General features: G+C 40.6%; 1 protein-coding gene across 4 annotated transcripts in view; it reads right to left on the bottom strand.

Moving 5' to 3' along the window:
- Positions 1 to 15,201, bottom strand: part of FGF14 (fibroblast growth factor 14) — a 786,891-nt gene that overhangs the window by 287,980 nt on the left and 483,710 nt on the right. For 3 of the 4 annotated variants that reach the window (XM_030201338.1, XM_030201337.1, XM_030201339.1), the window contains one exon: positions 1,413 to 1,523. The exons of the other annotated variant lie outside the window; for it this stretch is intronic. In XM_030201338.1, coding sequence (XP_030057198.1) covers positions 1,413 to 1,523 — 111 coding nt within the window. The remainder of the gene's footprint in view (positions 1 to 1,412; positions 1,524 to 15,201) is intronic. 4 annotated transcript variants of the gene reach the window in all.

Below are 15,201 nucleotides of genomic sequence, written 5' to 3'. Positions count from 1 at the left end.
TTGGGCAAGTTTTGTGAATGCAGACTGTGTTTTGTTTGACCAAGACTCACTGGAAACCATGGCCAGAGCTTTAGTTTTATTCAGCCTCTTATTTTCCAGAGGGAACTTCTTTAAGTTGTTTACTTGTTTGTTTTCCTGTGACTGCAAAGATTTTGAGGTAACTCCTGTTATTTACTTTGGACATAGCCCTTAAGGCCTAAGCCAATAAGCTTGCCTTCTGTGAGGGATTCCTTCAAACCTGGACCTGTTTGACTCCCTCCTTCTTCCTTGGAGATCTAGGGTTAAAGTGTCTGCTGACTGCCTGACTGTCTTCCATGGGAGTTTGAGTGCATCCGACAGTCAACCCTGCTTTGATAGCACCTTCCTTATAGAATTACCCAACATGGGCTAGATTCTATATATGGCGTCTTAAATCTGGCGCAAAAAAAAGTACACCTCAGTGTATTCTATAAACTACACCTAAAGTTAGGCACAGTTTATAGAATACACTTAGTGCCCATCCACATGACTAAATTTAGTCGCGGGCTTTTACACCAAGATTTCTGCTTGTCACCAAATAATCACTGTAATTCTTGAATGAATGTTCTGATCTCTATATCCCCTAGGATACTTGTTAACCACTTAGAACTGAGCGAGATATAAGCACAAATGTAATGTAAAACTTGGGTAAATGCCTATACCTAAGTTAGGCGTGGACTGGGTGTATGCTATCACAACACGCATAATTTTTAGAAATGCCATTGACCTGCCTATTCCATGCCCAGAGCGATGCCCCTTTTTCAAATATGCTCTTTAGAATTTATGCACATTACTTTACAGAATGCGCTTAGATAGTTGTGAATGTAAATTCTAATTAATGCCAATTAGTGCCAATAATTGCTTGTTAAGTGGCAATTATCAGCACTGAATGGCTTGTTAAGATAATTAGGTTGTGTGCGCTAATCAGAATACAGCCAGATTTGCATGCACAACTCATATCACACTATACATAATCCGGGAGCAGGTGTATACATTGGTACTTTTACCTGCTGGCATTTACACTTGCTTGAAATCATGCATGACCTCAAATAACTTATCTTTCAAGAAGTAAGGCTTTAATGAGTGCTTGATTGTAGACGTTCATTCACCTCTCAGACTTGCAAATCTACATCCCCTGTGAAAAATGTGCCTGAGTCCCTGCTATCGTACATCACAAAGGTTTGCCAAGTATACGTGCATATGGCCTAAAGACACTTTTCTACACTCACCACATCCATGTATATCTTTGGTTAGCACTACACATATATGTATGTTAAATATTTGCCTATTTTTCTGCAGTCTAATGCAGGGATCTCTTTTGATCCTTTGAGCATATGTTTGAATAACGGTATCAGCAATCTGCATGTCATCTTAGATCATTGCCATATACTTACTAGAATTGCTGTTGTCATCCTTGGTTCCATCGAGAGATCCATCAGGATGCATTTGCAAGTAGTAGCCCTGCCTGCAGTACAACCTGGTCACTATACCCTTGAGCTGGGGATCTGAAAGACAGAGAGATAAGTTGCTGTTAGCCTTACCAACCATGCATCACTGTTCATTTTTCTCTTCCTTGCTTGAAAATACATTATGTATTATGGCTTGTCTGATTGTTCTTTCAACATTATGTAAGTGAAAGAGGGGGGCAGTATTTGTGGAATAGCAACTTTTAAAAAATCATCATTTTTGATTGATGTTTTTTCTGCTAAACACTATTCTACACATTTTCCTGCTTCAATGCTTCAAGCCTAGATGGTCCTTCTTGAAATATCTTTGTATTTAATTAAAACACAAAAAGTAAATTTTCAGACTGTTCACATTTAGACAAAATTTGCCCATAGACTTTGTCACAGAAGAGAGGGTAAAAACAGCATATAAGCATAAACAGAAACAGAATAAAGCAACACTGGGCCTTCAGGACAGAGATAACGGTTGTCCTTTAATCTGAAAATGACCTGCCATGGGCCGTGTTTCGGCAAACAAATGCCTGCCTCAGGGGTCAGAATGGTTCTTATGCGTATAATATGGAATAATGGAAATGAACCACGAAGTTAGGGCATATTGCCCACTGCGTTGTGATTGTCCATAGTGAAAAAAACTGCCAAATCATTTTTTTCACAGACGGCATTCTGTTTGATTAAACGGACAATCACAACGTAGTGGGCAATATGCCCTAACTTCGTGGTTCATTTCCATTATTCCATATTATAAACATAAGAACCATTCTGACCCCTGATGCAGGCGTTTGTAAGCCGAAGCATGGCCCGTGTCGGGTCATTTTCAGATTAAAGGACGACTGTTATCTCTATCCTGAAGGCCCAGTGTTGCTTTTTTCTGTTCCCATAGACTTTGTACCAGTATTCGAAGAGAAAAGATGGATGTACTTTTACTTTAAAACTTTCAGGGGGTCCTTTCACAAAGCTGCGGTAAAAGGTGGCTTGAAGTAGTGTGGAGTGTCTTTTGGGTGCGCGCTGGACCACTTTTTACCGCGGCTGGGAAAAAGGCCAGTTTTTTCATGGACCAGGAAATGGGCATGCTCAAAAATTAAAACTAGTGTGCACCTATTTACGACCTGAGCCCTTACCACCAGTCACTGACTTAGTGGTAAGTGCTCACTTGCTACCCACATGGTAACCATGCAGTGCACGCCAGCGTGGCTGCGCTGTCAATTACTACCGGGATTTGGCGCACAACAAACTCGGGATTACTGTTGGGTGCATGTGTTACCTTGGTGGTAGTGCTGATTTGGCGCACGCTACCCGCAAGTTAGCCCTCCCGCAGCTTTGTAAAAAGACCCCTCAGTAACTACAGGGTTAACAACAGACTTTTTGTGCTGTTACTTTTTCTATGGAATAAAAATGTATGTAATATTCAAAATAGAACTGCATGTTTTAAAAGTGCATCCTGAGGGATGTTGGTACACAAGGCCTCACTATCAAACGTCACCAATATTAAATCAGTAGTAGCTCCGTTAAAATCATGCAAGAGATTGATAATATGTGAGGAAACCCGTACAAATGACTTAACTTGTGGAATGAATGGCCTTAAAAAAGCATGCACAAAAATCCAACATTGTCTGCAAAGAGAAAACTATATGTAGGCTATTCACAGATGGGTACAATTACAAATTTATCTCCATAGAGGGTGTGTACTTGTCAAAAAGCTATTTATTGCTTTTTCTATGTATGACTGGCCACAAAGAACAGAATGTTTGCTTCAAAACAAACATTGTGGAGGTATAATTTGATAAAGTCATTCTTTTCATGTATATGGCTACATGTAAATGACCTCTTATAAATACAGATGACATAAAAATACCCTTTATAATATCAGCACATACTTTACTGGTAGGCAGTACATGGATTGGCATTGCAAAGGGGCAGGATGACCAGGAGTCTATATGGCTGTTCACCAAGAATTGCAACTAGTTTCTGCTTCATCTCTCCTTCAAAGTGACCCAACTCATCACTGTTTAGTTTGGCTAAAGACCAGTAAAAACAGAATATAAGCATAAACAGAAACAGAATAAAGCAACACTGGGCCTTCAGGATAGAGATAACGGTCATCCTTTAATCTGAAAATGACCTGACATGGGCCTGTTTCGGCGAACAAATGCCTGCCTCAGGAGCTGGGGGAGGAGTTAAAACCTTTGGTACAAACAGTAGCTTTTTCTGAAATTCTACCTACTTTTGGAAAGGGAGAGAAAAGTTTGCAAAATATTAAAACTTTCAATAGCTGTCACCAAGAAGGTTTTAGGTACATAAGAGGATGGGGCAATACATGGAAAAATGAAAGACTGTAATGTAACGATGGGCTGCATCTCACCCTGGCAGGAAAATAAATCCTTGGGGAGAAATTTAGGCAATATTTTTCTAGGCGTTTAAACTAGACGGCAGGGGTGGCATATGGAGGCAGGCCACTTACAGTGGTCACCCCAGCTAAAGACAAGATCTGACAGTAGAAAAGAAAGCAATGAAAACAACAATCTTAGCAAATCACTTCTTACCAACACAGCAGGAAATGAGACTAAACAAAAACTAAACAGAAGATGAGAATGCCACTGAAATGTACCTGGAAAGCGATGGCCACAAATGCTCGCAGTTTAAGCAACAAAGTTCATGATCTGCAAGCCCTGATGTTAGACATTGTTGCAATCATGGAGACACGGTTCAATGATTCCCATGAATGGGATGCAAACATACCAGGCTATAATCTATATAGGAAGGACAGAGATGGTCAAAAAGGTGGAAGAGTAGCTCTATATGTGAGAAACTACATCAGAGCAACTGAAATGCAAGGGGCCTGGGGAAAGGAAAAAGCATTATGGATCACCTTAAAAAGAGATGATGGAACCTCTGTCCATATGGGTGTTGTTTAGAGATCACTGACACAATCGGAGGAACTAGATAAAGGTCTGGTTACAGATATCCAAAAGTTGGGAAAGAAAAGAGATGTACTGTTGTTGGGAGATTTCAACCTGCTGGATACAGATTGGAAAGTTCCATCTGCAGAATCGGAAAGAAGTAGCGAGATCGTGGATGCCTTTCAAAATGCTCTGCTCAGACTAATGGTGATGGAACAGATGAGGGAAGAAGCGACGCTGGATCTGGTGCTCACAAATGTGGAAAGTGTGTCTAATGTGTGAGTGGGTCCCTTGGCAGTAGTGACCATCAAACAGTTTTTTTTGAAATAACAGCTAAAGTGGAGGGCAGCCACTCAAAACTCAAAAGACCTGGATTTTGCTGATTTTAGTAAAATAGGGGAATACCTGAAGAAAGAGCTGATAGGCTTGGAGGACATATGAGAAGTGGAAAGGCAGTGGTTAAGGCTGAAAGGAGCTATAAATATGGCTACAAGCCTTTATGTAAGGAGAGTAAATAAAAGCAAGAGAAAAAGGAAACCGATGAAACTGAAGCAAACCAAGAGAGATATATGTCTGGCAAAAGTGCAAGTGGAAGAACAAATGGCTAGAAATATAAGGAGGGGTGACAAGAATATTTTTAAGGTATATTAGTGAAAATAGGAAGACTAAAAATGGAATTGTGAGACTGAAAGATGCTGTGAACTGCTATGTGGAGAATGATGAGGAAAAAAGCAAGTGTGCTAAACAAATATTTATGTTCTGTTTTCACAGAAGAAAATCCTGGAGAAGGACCACTATTGACTGGCAAAGGTACATATGAGAATGGAGTGGATATAGCACTGTTCACAGAAGAAAGTGTTTATGAACAACTTGAAAATTTGAAGTGAAGCCATGGGACCACACAGGATCCATCCCAGGATATTGAGGGAGCTCAGAGAGGTTCTAGAGATTCCTCTTAAGGATTTGTTTAATAAATCTCTGGAGACGGAGGAGGTTCTATGGGAGTGGTGACAGAGAAGAAGCTGGGAACTACAGGCCAGTTAGCTTCACTTTGGTTATTGGAAAAGTAATGGAAGCGATGCTGAAGGAAGGATAGTGAATTTCCTGGAATCAAATAAGTTGCAAGATCCGACATAACATTGTTTTACCAAAGGTAAATTGTGCCAAACGAACCTTATTGAATTTTTTGACTGGGTGACCAGAGAATTGAATCGAGGATGTGCATTAGATGTAATCTACTTAGATTTCAGCAAAGCCTTTGACATGGTTCCTCATAGGAGGCTCTTGAATAAACTTGACAGGCTGAAGTTAGGACCCAAAGTAGTGAACTGGATTAGGAACTGGTTGATGGACATATGCCAGAGGGTGGTGGTTAATGGAATTCACTTGGAGGAAGGAAAGGTGAGTAGTGGATTTCCCCAAAGATCTTTGCTGGGGCCGATTCTGTTCAATATATTTCTGAGTGACATTGCCGAAGGTTTAGAAGATAAGGTTTGCGTTTTTGCAGATGGTACCAAGATTTGTAATACAGTGGAAACCTTGAAGGGAGTGGAAAACATGAAAAAGGATCTGCAGAAGCTAGAAGAATGGTCTAGATATTGACAATTAAAATTCACTGCAAAGAACTGCAAAATGATGCACTTAGGGTGTAGAAATCCAAAGGAGACATATGTGTTAGGCGGTGAGACTCTGATATGTACAGACAGGAAGAGAGATCTTGGGGTCATAGTATCTGAGGATCTAAAGGCGACGAAACATTGTGAATATCTTGAAAACCTGACTGGCTGGGGTGCCTCCAGGAACATGTTTTGGAACCACTGCCCTAGAGGACAGGAGGGACAGGGGAGATAAGATACAGACATTTAAATACTTGAAAGGTATTAATATAGAAACAAATATTTTCAAGAGAAGGGAAAATGGTAAAACTAGAGGACATGAATTACGGTTGCAGGGTGGTAGACATAAGATTAATGTCAGAAAATTCTTTTATACGAAAGAGTGGTTGATGCCTGGAATGCCCTCCAGAGGGAGGTGGTAGAGAAAAAAACTGTGGAATTCAAAAAGGTGTGGGATGAACACAAAAGCAATGATATGCAACCCTTAAAATTTTTTTTTTATATATGTGTTTGCATGTCAAGTGGTGCTTAGATGGCAACTCTGGCTGCATCAACTAAAGGCGGTGCTGGGCTGGCTTGTACGGTCTGAGTCCCACATACAGCGATCCAGTTTAGGATGAGATGGAGAGAGCTTCGAAGGAAACTCCAATTATTTGGAATGTGAGGATAGTGCCGAGCTGACTTTTACGGTCAGTGTCCCGCAAATGGCAAGACAGATTTGGATAGGCTGGAGTGAGATTTGAAGGCAACTCCAGTAGTTGGAACATAAGGGCACAGCTGGGTGAACTTCTATGGTCTATGTCCCAGAAATACCACAGAAAGACCATGATTAAGTATACAATATCACGTTCATTGTTGATTTAATCTTAGATTGATAATGGATGTGACTGTTGAGTGGACAGAATGTTCAGGTCTTTATCTGCCTTCACTTACTATGTTACTCATGTTACTATGATTAATTGGCTTCTTGAAAGGATTATATAACCTTTGGATGCATGACTAAGAACAGGAACATATACTTGTTTATTCAATATCACAATTCCTCATGTACAGCCACAAAACTACCTTTTAGAGTAGATAGTATTCATAATGAGCTCCTTTTATTATCGACCAGATAAAAGAGATAAGAGTTTTCAGCTTTGGCACAATATAAGTCATCACAAGAACAAAATATAAGAAAACCAATGGACTGCATTAGGGGATTAGAGTTGGTTTAAACAAAACAGATCTGCATGAAACAAAATATTTATTTTTATTTTGACTTATAAAACCACTTGTTCCTAAAACATGTTCAAAACAGAATAACCAATTTGTGTATCAAAAATATAAACTTCTACAAAACAGATGCAGATGTGATTCCATGTGCCCCAATGAAAGGAGAGTTTCATTTTATTTCCATTTAATTTCAGTATATTCCATATTTATAACACCAGGCTTCCCAAGGCAGATTACAACAATAGTTAACATGAACCCATAAGAAAACAAGATATCCTCACTGAAATTTGGCCATCTGTATTATACAGAACAGTGTAGAAAAATAAGCACAAAATACAGACTTTATTAGTGCTGTTTCTACCACCTACAATAATTTTCTAAGCTGTTTTAGTGATATTTAATTGTAATTTCATGATATTTATATCTAGATATTGGAAGCTTTCAAATAAATTAAAAAGCTGTCAAATATGTAAAAAAAAGAAAAAAATCTTTTGTCCTCTACCTTTTAAGGCACTGCCTATTCAATTGGAACAGCTTTAGACTTTTTACAGATGGTCCACGCATAGGCAGTTCCTTATTTCTAATAACCTTTTGGCTATTGTTTTCAATAGCTTGTACTATTGTTTTGGGTGAACCAGTGTATTGTCAATCTCCACCTACTGCCAGCAAGCTTTGCCTCCTGGCTTCAGGTCATATAAAGGGCTAGATAGGCTCACCCCGCCTCCTGTTTTATCTAACCTCCTTGCTTTTGACTCCACCCCTCCCATTTCACTTCTTCCCTGGGCAGGACTAGTGGTTTTAAAGTGGCTTAGACTACCTGAGGGACTATCCTTAAGGGTGAGGGGCAGTTTTCTATAAAACCCCTCCCAGTACCCCTTATAGAATTACTCTCCACATCTCTTCCGATGCCATGCTTCTGTCTTCAGTTCATAAATTTCTTGCATTGGCTGCAAGATTTTCTTCTCAGCCTGCAGCAGTAGACTCCTCACATTTTCTCCCATTCTTCTTATATTCCTACCCTTCTCTACAATTCCTTTTCCTCTTATCCTAGGACACTCACTGGCTCTCTCCAAGGTTCCATGTCTCCCCCACAACACATAGTCTCCCCTACAACGCTTGAAGCTCAGCCTTCCTTCCTGTGACTACAACTGTCCAATTGGATGGATCCTACCACAGTGTCTACACTGTAAGGGGGGGGCAGGAGGAAATTGGAGAGCTATGTGGGGCTAACCCCAAATTTTGTATAGGTTGTCCAAAGTTAGGCACACAATTTGGGGTAAAGATTACAGATACATGCAAAAGTATTTGTCTAAATTGGTGATAATCAATACTTGGCCTTAACAAGCACTAATTGGCAGTAATTAATGGTTAAACGCATATCTGCTCTGTGCCCCTATTCTATAAACTGCGTGTTTAATTCATCTTATGTGCAACTCCAAAGGGGGGCATGGCCAAGGGAGGGGATACAACAGGTCATGGGTATTCCCAGGATTTAGGGGCAGAGTTATAGAATACTTCCATTTTTGCATCTAACTGATAGGATACACGCATCCAAAATGTACAGCAGCCTGGGATACACGCATCCAAAAGTTCAATATGTATGTTCTGCAAAGGGGCATGATCATGGCATGTTTTGGGCAGGACTAGGTGGGTTAGAACATACACTCGCATTTCCCATTTCAGAAGGGGAATATCCGATTAAGTTTGCCAATATGAACATTGGTATTTACATCTGCTCCCGGGGATGCCTAGGTTTTAGAAAGTTGCTTGTTTTGTGCAGTGTTCCACTGGAGGGATTAGGGGTAGTCTCCCCCTCACCCCACCCCCTACCCTCACCCTAGAGTAATACTGGCAAATGATATCAGGTTCTGTGACAGCACTAGAAAATAGACACATAAAAATGGATGCTCCTGTTGCATGTAACTGGCATATACACGTCCCTTTCTGGATGTATTTTAGAACAGGTTCTACTACTGCTACTACTTATCACTTCTATAGCACTACAAGGCATACGCAGCGCTGTATATCATACACGAAAAGACAGTCCCTGTTCCAAGAGCTCACAATCTAAATAGGACACACACACAGATAGAACAACTAAGAGGTAAGGGAATTAAAGAGAGGTGGGGATAAAAGGGTACAGGGTAAGTGAGTAGTAGTTAGGAGTCAAAAGCAGTGTTAAAGAGGTGGGCTTTTAGCCTGGATTTGAAAACGGCCAAAGACAGGGCTAGACGTACAGGCTCGGGAAGTCTACATTCGCAAACCCTTTTTTAAAATCCTAGTGGTACTTCACAGGTTCTGACTTGGATGTCTCAGTTCTGATTTGTACGCCCTTTCTAAAATCAACCTCTACACCAGGAGCGGTGACTACATTAAACATATATTCTGGGTTGCTGCCCATCCTTATAACTGCACTTACTATATATTTATTGTTTTGAAATGCTGTGGTAGGCACTTAAAAAAAAAAATAAGATTTTCACCGACTATGAATACTAACCAGTTTATAATTCATACAGATGCTTTAGTCCTTCACTTTTCACACCTTGGAATATATTGTATGAAGCTACATTTTCTATTTACATAAAAATACTTTATCTGTTTCTAAGATATGAGATGCCTAATAGAGTCTATTTGAAGAGTGCATTGAGAAACTATAATTTTGTTATATGTTCGAGAACCACCACTTTTCCCAAATGTATCTGAACTGCTAAGCTCTTACAAAAGGAGAATAATTCTTTTTCAACTGAGAAAAGAAAAAGCAAGAAATAGATGAAATGAAATGTTTTTATAAAGATGTGGGTAGTTACATGTGCATCAAAGCTGAGATAAATGCAAATCAGCCTCACTGCCTCCAGCTACAAGGAAAAGTAACAGTTTTAATTAAAACAATCTCTATCTCACAAGAGAGTTCAATTAAGTCAATCACTATCACAAATTGTTTACATCTATTGTGCTGATTGACAAAGGTGAAGTTAGGTTAGAACATCAAAATTACAATTTAATCACTCTTTAGGAACAATTTGGTTGGTGCAATACAGATCAATCTGAATATATTATTTCAGCACTTTTTCATTAACTAGATCTCATTTTCTAGATGTATTAGGTTATATTAATTGTGGAAACGAGATCCTAAATCTAATATATTTAGGTCAATTTTCAAAAGGACTTATGTACCAGCCAGGGTTTAACTTTATCCCCCGATATTCAAAACCATTTAACCGGCCAGGAAAAGCACCTGGCCGTTTAAATGGTACTTAGCTGGCTATCCGGCAATATTCAGCAGAAGACAACTATCTACCAATTTTCAGTATGAATTTGGCAGCCATATTTGGAAATGTGAATACCTCGAATATCTTTGGCCGGTTTAAACATAACTGGTCAGTGCTGAATATCACCCCAAAATTTGGTTGCCTGAATATCAGCCAAAAATTCAGGGGCCCTTTTACAGAGCAGCAGTAAGCCAACGAGCTTACCGCTTGCTCTTTCGAGACTACCGTCGACCCTACAAGGCCGCTGGCAGTAATCCCACCCCATGCACGTGCCATTTTGGGGGGAAAAAGAAAACTCCCGGATGTGGCTTGCGTGGTGGTAACCTGATGGTAATCGGGCATCGCCGCAAACTGCCCAGTTACTGCCAGGTTAGCACTGAAGCCCTTATTGCCACCTCAATAGGAACCAGTAAGGGCTCCCCATTGCATGGCTATGCGGTAAGAGTTCTCTTATCGCACGGCCATGTGTGCTGGGGGCTTTTTTACCCACTGCGGTAGAAAGGGCCCCCTCTGCCAGCAAAGGGCCTTTTTTCCCACAGCTTGGTAAAAGGGCCCTTCGATGTCAGTCGCTGGAAACAGCCCGGCACTGAATATACGGGCTCAGCGCCTACCGCGGAAGGCAGTTCACCTACCTCCTACGGTCTGAATATCAGCCTCTTACAGTATACTGTAAATCCCTATAAGGCCAAAAGTTAAGGCTTCCATTTGGAGCACTTCAGGAGCTGGTTGAAAACTTAGATGGACAGCAGCAATTTTCAACCACTATCCATATAGATAAACATACCAATAAGCAGGTATAATTTTACACACTGAAAAAACTCAGTATAAAATTATATGTGGATACTGAGCCATGATGATTACCATAACTTTAAACTGATTTACTATCTATTTAAAATTAAGCAGTCCATGGACTGCTGAAAATTGACTTAATTGCTTTTCTATAGTGGTATAAATTGCTGCAGCATTACCTGCACTTCAAATTAAAGTTGTGGGGAAGTGCCACCCTTGTTTAAGTCAGTAATCATGAGAAAATTCCCATTAAACAGTGATGCACGCATGTGGATCTGAAGATATTCCAGTATTTGAGCCAAGTACACTGGAAAATAGCACTAACCAGTCTAGTCATGATGCTTGAGCATGTTATGAGCAATATAATGGAATCTGTCAAGTGGTAAAATTTGGTATAAGGATCAGATAACAGGAGGTCATTTTAGAAAGGTTAGGTAGTATTTACAAATGAGCATACATATACTGTATAAGCAGTGATTTTAGAAAAGTCATCACTTACATTTGTATATGTGCAGCACGTACTGATTTCAAGAAAACATGATGTGGGCAGACTTTTCAAATACAAATTTACTTCCTATTCTACAGGGGTAATGTACATGTATTTTAAAAAATGTACACACCAGCATTCACAATCATATATAAATGTGAGCTAATTGTTTGGTTCTGGGATTTTTAAGAGTGAGGGAGAAATTGTGCTTATTAATTAAAAAATCACATAAAGCCAAAAATTTGAGGTCTAGAACTCAGCTCCTTAACTGACTCCTTATGTAAGTGTAGTTTTTTGAGATCAGATACTTAAACATTCACTAGCATATATACTATACTAGCAAAATCAGCACTTAGATATGTAAGTACCACCACTTACACATGTACAGGGTAATTTTATAGCAGGGTCCCTATATTTACATGCCACTTGCATGTGTATATGTACAGAATACTGGCACTTTTGTGGGTAAGTGAACATGTATGCATGTAAATGGCATCAAAACACTTAAGCACTATTCTATAAGGGTGTATGGAAGTGGCATAGCATACAAGTGGAAGGAGGACATTTAAATGGGCAGAGAATGGGAAGTGCATGGGTGGGGCTACCACTTATGCATGTTCATCTGGTCAGTTAGGCACCTTTTTTAGGCTTGATCGCAAGAAAAAATGGACCAAGTAAAGTCGGCCAAGTGTTTGTCAGGGAAACGTCCACAACCCACCCAATTCCATGGCCTTGCCCCCTTTTCAACTACAGAATTTATGTGCATCACATTACAGAATATGCTTAGTCAGTTGTGCGTGTAGATTCTAAATAATGCCAATTAGTGTCAATAATTGCTTTTTAACTGACAATTGTCGGTGCTGATTGGCTTGTTAACTAATTGTGCACACAAATCCAGGATATGACTGTATTTATATGTGAAACTTAGGCCTCGCTATATAGAATCAGGGATTGTATGTGTAAGAGTCGCAGAAGAATTAAACTGGAATAATATGATTATGAAGCAATTTTAGACTAATATGTATAGGACATCTGGTACATACTTGCTGGATTTAGGTGCACTATAGGAGGATAAACAACTCAACACAGGTCTGTGTTTCACTTAAAGCTTCATCAGAAGAGAGTAAAAATAATATAAAACAAACTAAAACATGAAACAAATGAGACTAATATCCAAATGTCTCAAAAACTCATCTAAATTAAACAAGCTATATTACTGAATGCAAACTATGACCCCCCCCCCCCCCCATTAAATATATAACTTCAAATCCACACATTCACCCTTAGCTTCTATATAACGTGCCTAGATATCCGCACTGAAATCGGCACGGAATCTATAACAATGCGCATAACTTAACAAGCTAATGAACTCTGATAACAACATAACAACATAACAACACTTAACAAGAAATAATGAACATTAATTGGCACTGATTAGAATTTATGCACACAAGTCACAATGTATTCTATAATGATGTGTTTGAACTTCTAATATGTGCAGGTAAAAAGAGAAGTGGATTGGCATAATCGAAAGGGACGCCCAAGTTTTGCTGAGGATGTCTTCACAAAACGTCCCGATCCAGGGGCGGGGAAACCCGTATTATCGAAACAAGATGGACGTCCATCTTTCATTTCGATAATACGGTCGGGGACGCCCAAATCTTGACATTTAGGTTGTCCTTAGAGATGGTCGTCCCTAGACTTGGTCATTTCTGATTTTCGGCGATAATAGAAACCAAGGACGCCCATCTCAGAAACGACCAAAAGCAAGCCCTTTGGTCATGGGAGGAGCCAGCATTTGTAGTGCACTGGTGCTCCTCATATGCCAGGATACCAACCAGGCACCCTAGGGGGCACTGCAGTGGACTTCATAAATTGCTCCCAGGTACATAGCTCCCTTACCTTGTGTGCTGAGCCCCCTAGCCCCCCAACCCCACTACCCACAACTGTACACCACTACCATAGTCCTTACAGGTGAATGGGGGCACCTAGATGTGGGTACAGTGGGTTTGTGGTGGGTTTTGGAGGGCTCAAATTTACCACCACAAGTGTAACAGGTAGGGGGGGGAGGGCCTGGGTCCGCCTGCCTGAAGTGCATTGCACCCACTAAAACTGCTCCAGGGACCTGCAGACAGCTGCGATGGACATGAGTATGACATTTGAGGCTGGCATAGAGGCTGGCACAAATATTTTTTAAGATGTTTTTTGAGGGTGGGAGGGGGTTAGTGACCACTGGGGGAGTAACGGGAAGTGATCCCCGATTCTCTCCAGTGGTCATCTGGTCAGTTCGGGCACCTTTTTGTGGCCTGGTCGTAAGAAAAACAGGACCAGGTAAAGTCGTCCAAGTGCTCGTCAGGGATGCCCTTTTTTTTCCATTATGGGTCGAGGACGCCCATTTGTTAGGCACGCCCAAGTCCCGCCTCCACTACACCTCCAACACACCCCCGTGAACTTTGGTCATCCCCGTGATGGAAAGCATTTGGGGACGTCCAAAATTGGCTTTCGATTATGCCAATTTGGGCGACCCTGTGAGAAGGACGCCCATCTTCCGATTTGTGTCGAAAGATGGGCGTCCTTCTCTTTCGAAAATGAGCCTGATAGAGACACACACACACATTTTTCCTTCTATTTTAGTTCCCTTAGAATCCCAGCCCTCTGAAGCTTAAACGCTGTACTTGCAACCTGGTACAGCACAGAAGAAACTTCTCCCCTTCCCTCTCAGGCAGAGAGAGAGAGAGAGAGAGAGAAACAAACAGAGAAATCTCTTTCATCTTACCTCCTGGCTTTCTTTCAACCAGATCCTGCCCTAATAACCCAGTACATTTTTCCCGTTCACCAACCCAAGTAGTTTGAATTTAAAAAAGCAAACGAAGACACAGCAGGGACTAGTTCAGTCTTCTTTCTCACTGATCCTCTCCAACTCCCACCCACCCCTGGCAGACCACTTAATTTATAGTCAATTATTCTAATTAAGAGACCAAGAGGGGATTTGTCAATATAGAATATATTCATCTGCAAGTGATTGGCTTTAAGAATCATATACTTGCTGAGAAGCAAACACTAAATAAATCTCACAATATATCATAGAATTTTAAAGCTTTTTTATTAATCTAATATCTCTAGTACTTTAACAACTCACCAATACTAAGATGCAGTCAGAGGACCAGCAGGGGTGCTATCTTGTGGTCCTTTGCATTGAGTGTCACATGTATGATTATCTCCCAGTTGGCAAGAGGCTATATACATGTGCTTGGTGCAAAGAGTTCCTAGCTCTCAGAGAATGGGTCCTCTCTTGAAGATAGACTGGCAGCTGAGGCAGACTGAGGGGTTTAAAGATGAGACCTACAGGGACATAGTAGAGAAGACCCACCTCCAGTCTGGCAGCCTCAGTGTTGCCTTGGAGGAAGGAGGTCACCTAAAAAGAGAGCATCGCCCTGGTCAAGC

This window comes from Microcaecilia unicolor, chromosome 4 (assembly GCF_901765095.1).
Source record: "Microcaecilia unicolor chromosome 4, aMicUni1.1, whole genome shotgun sequence".
In the NCBI taxonomy this organism is placed as follows: Eukaryota; Metazoa; Chordata; class Amphibia; order Gymnophiona; family Siphonopidae; genus Microcaecilia; species Microcaecilia unicolor.
This window is presented reverse-complemented; position numbering and strand designations above follow the sequence as displayed.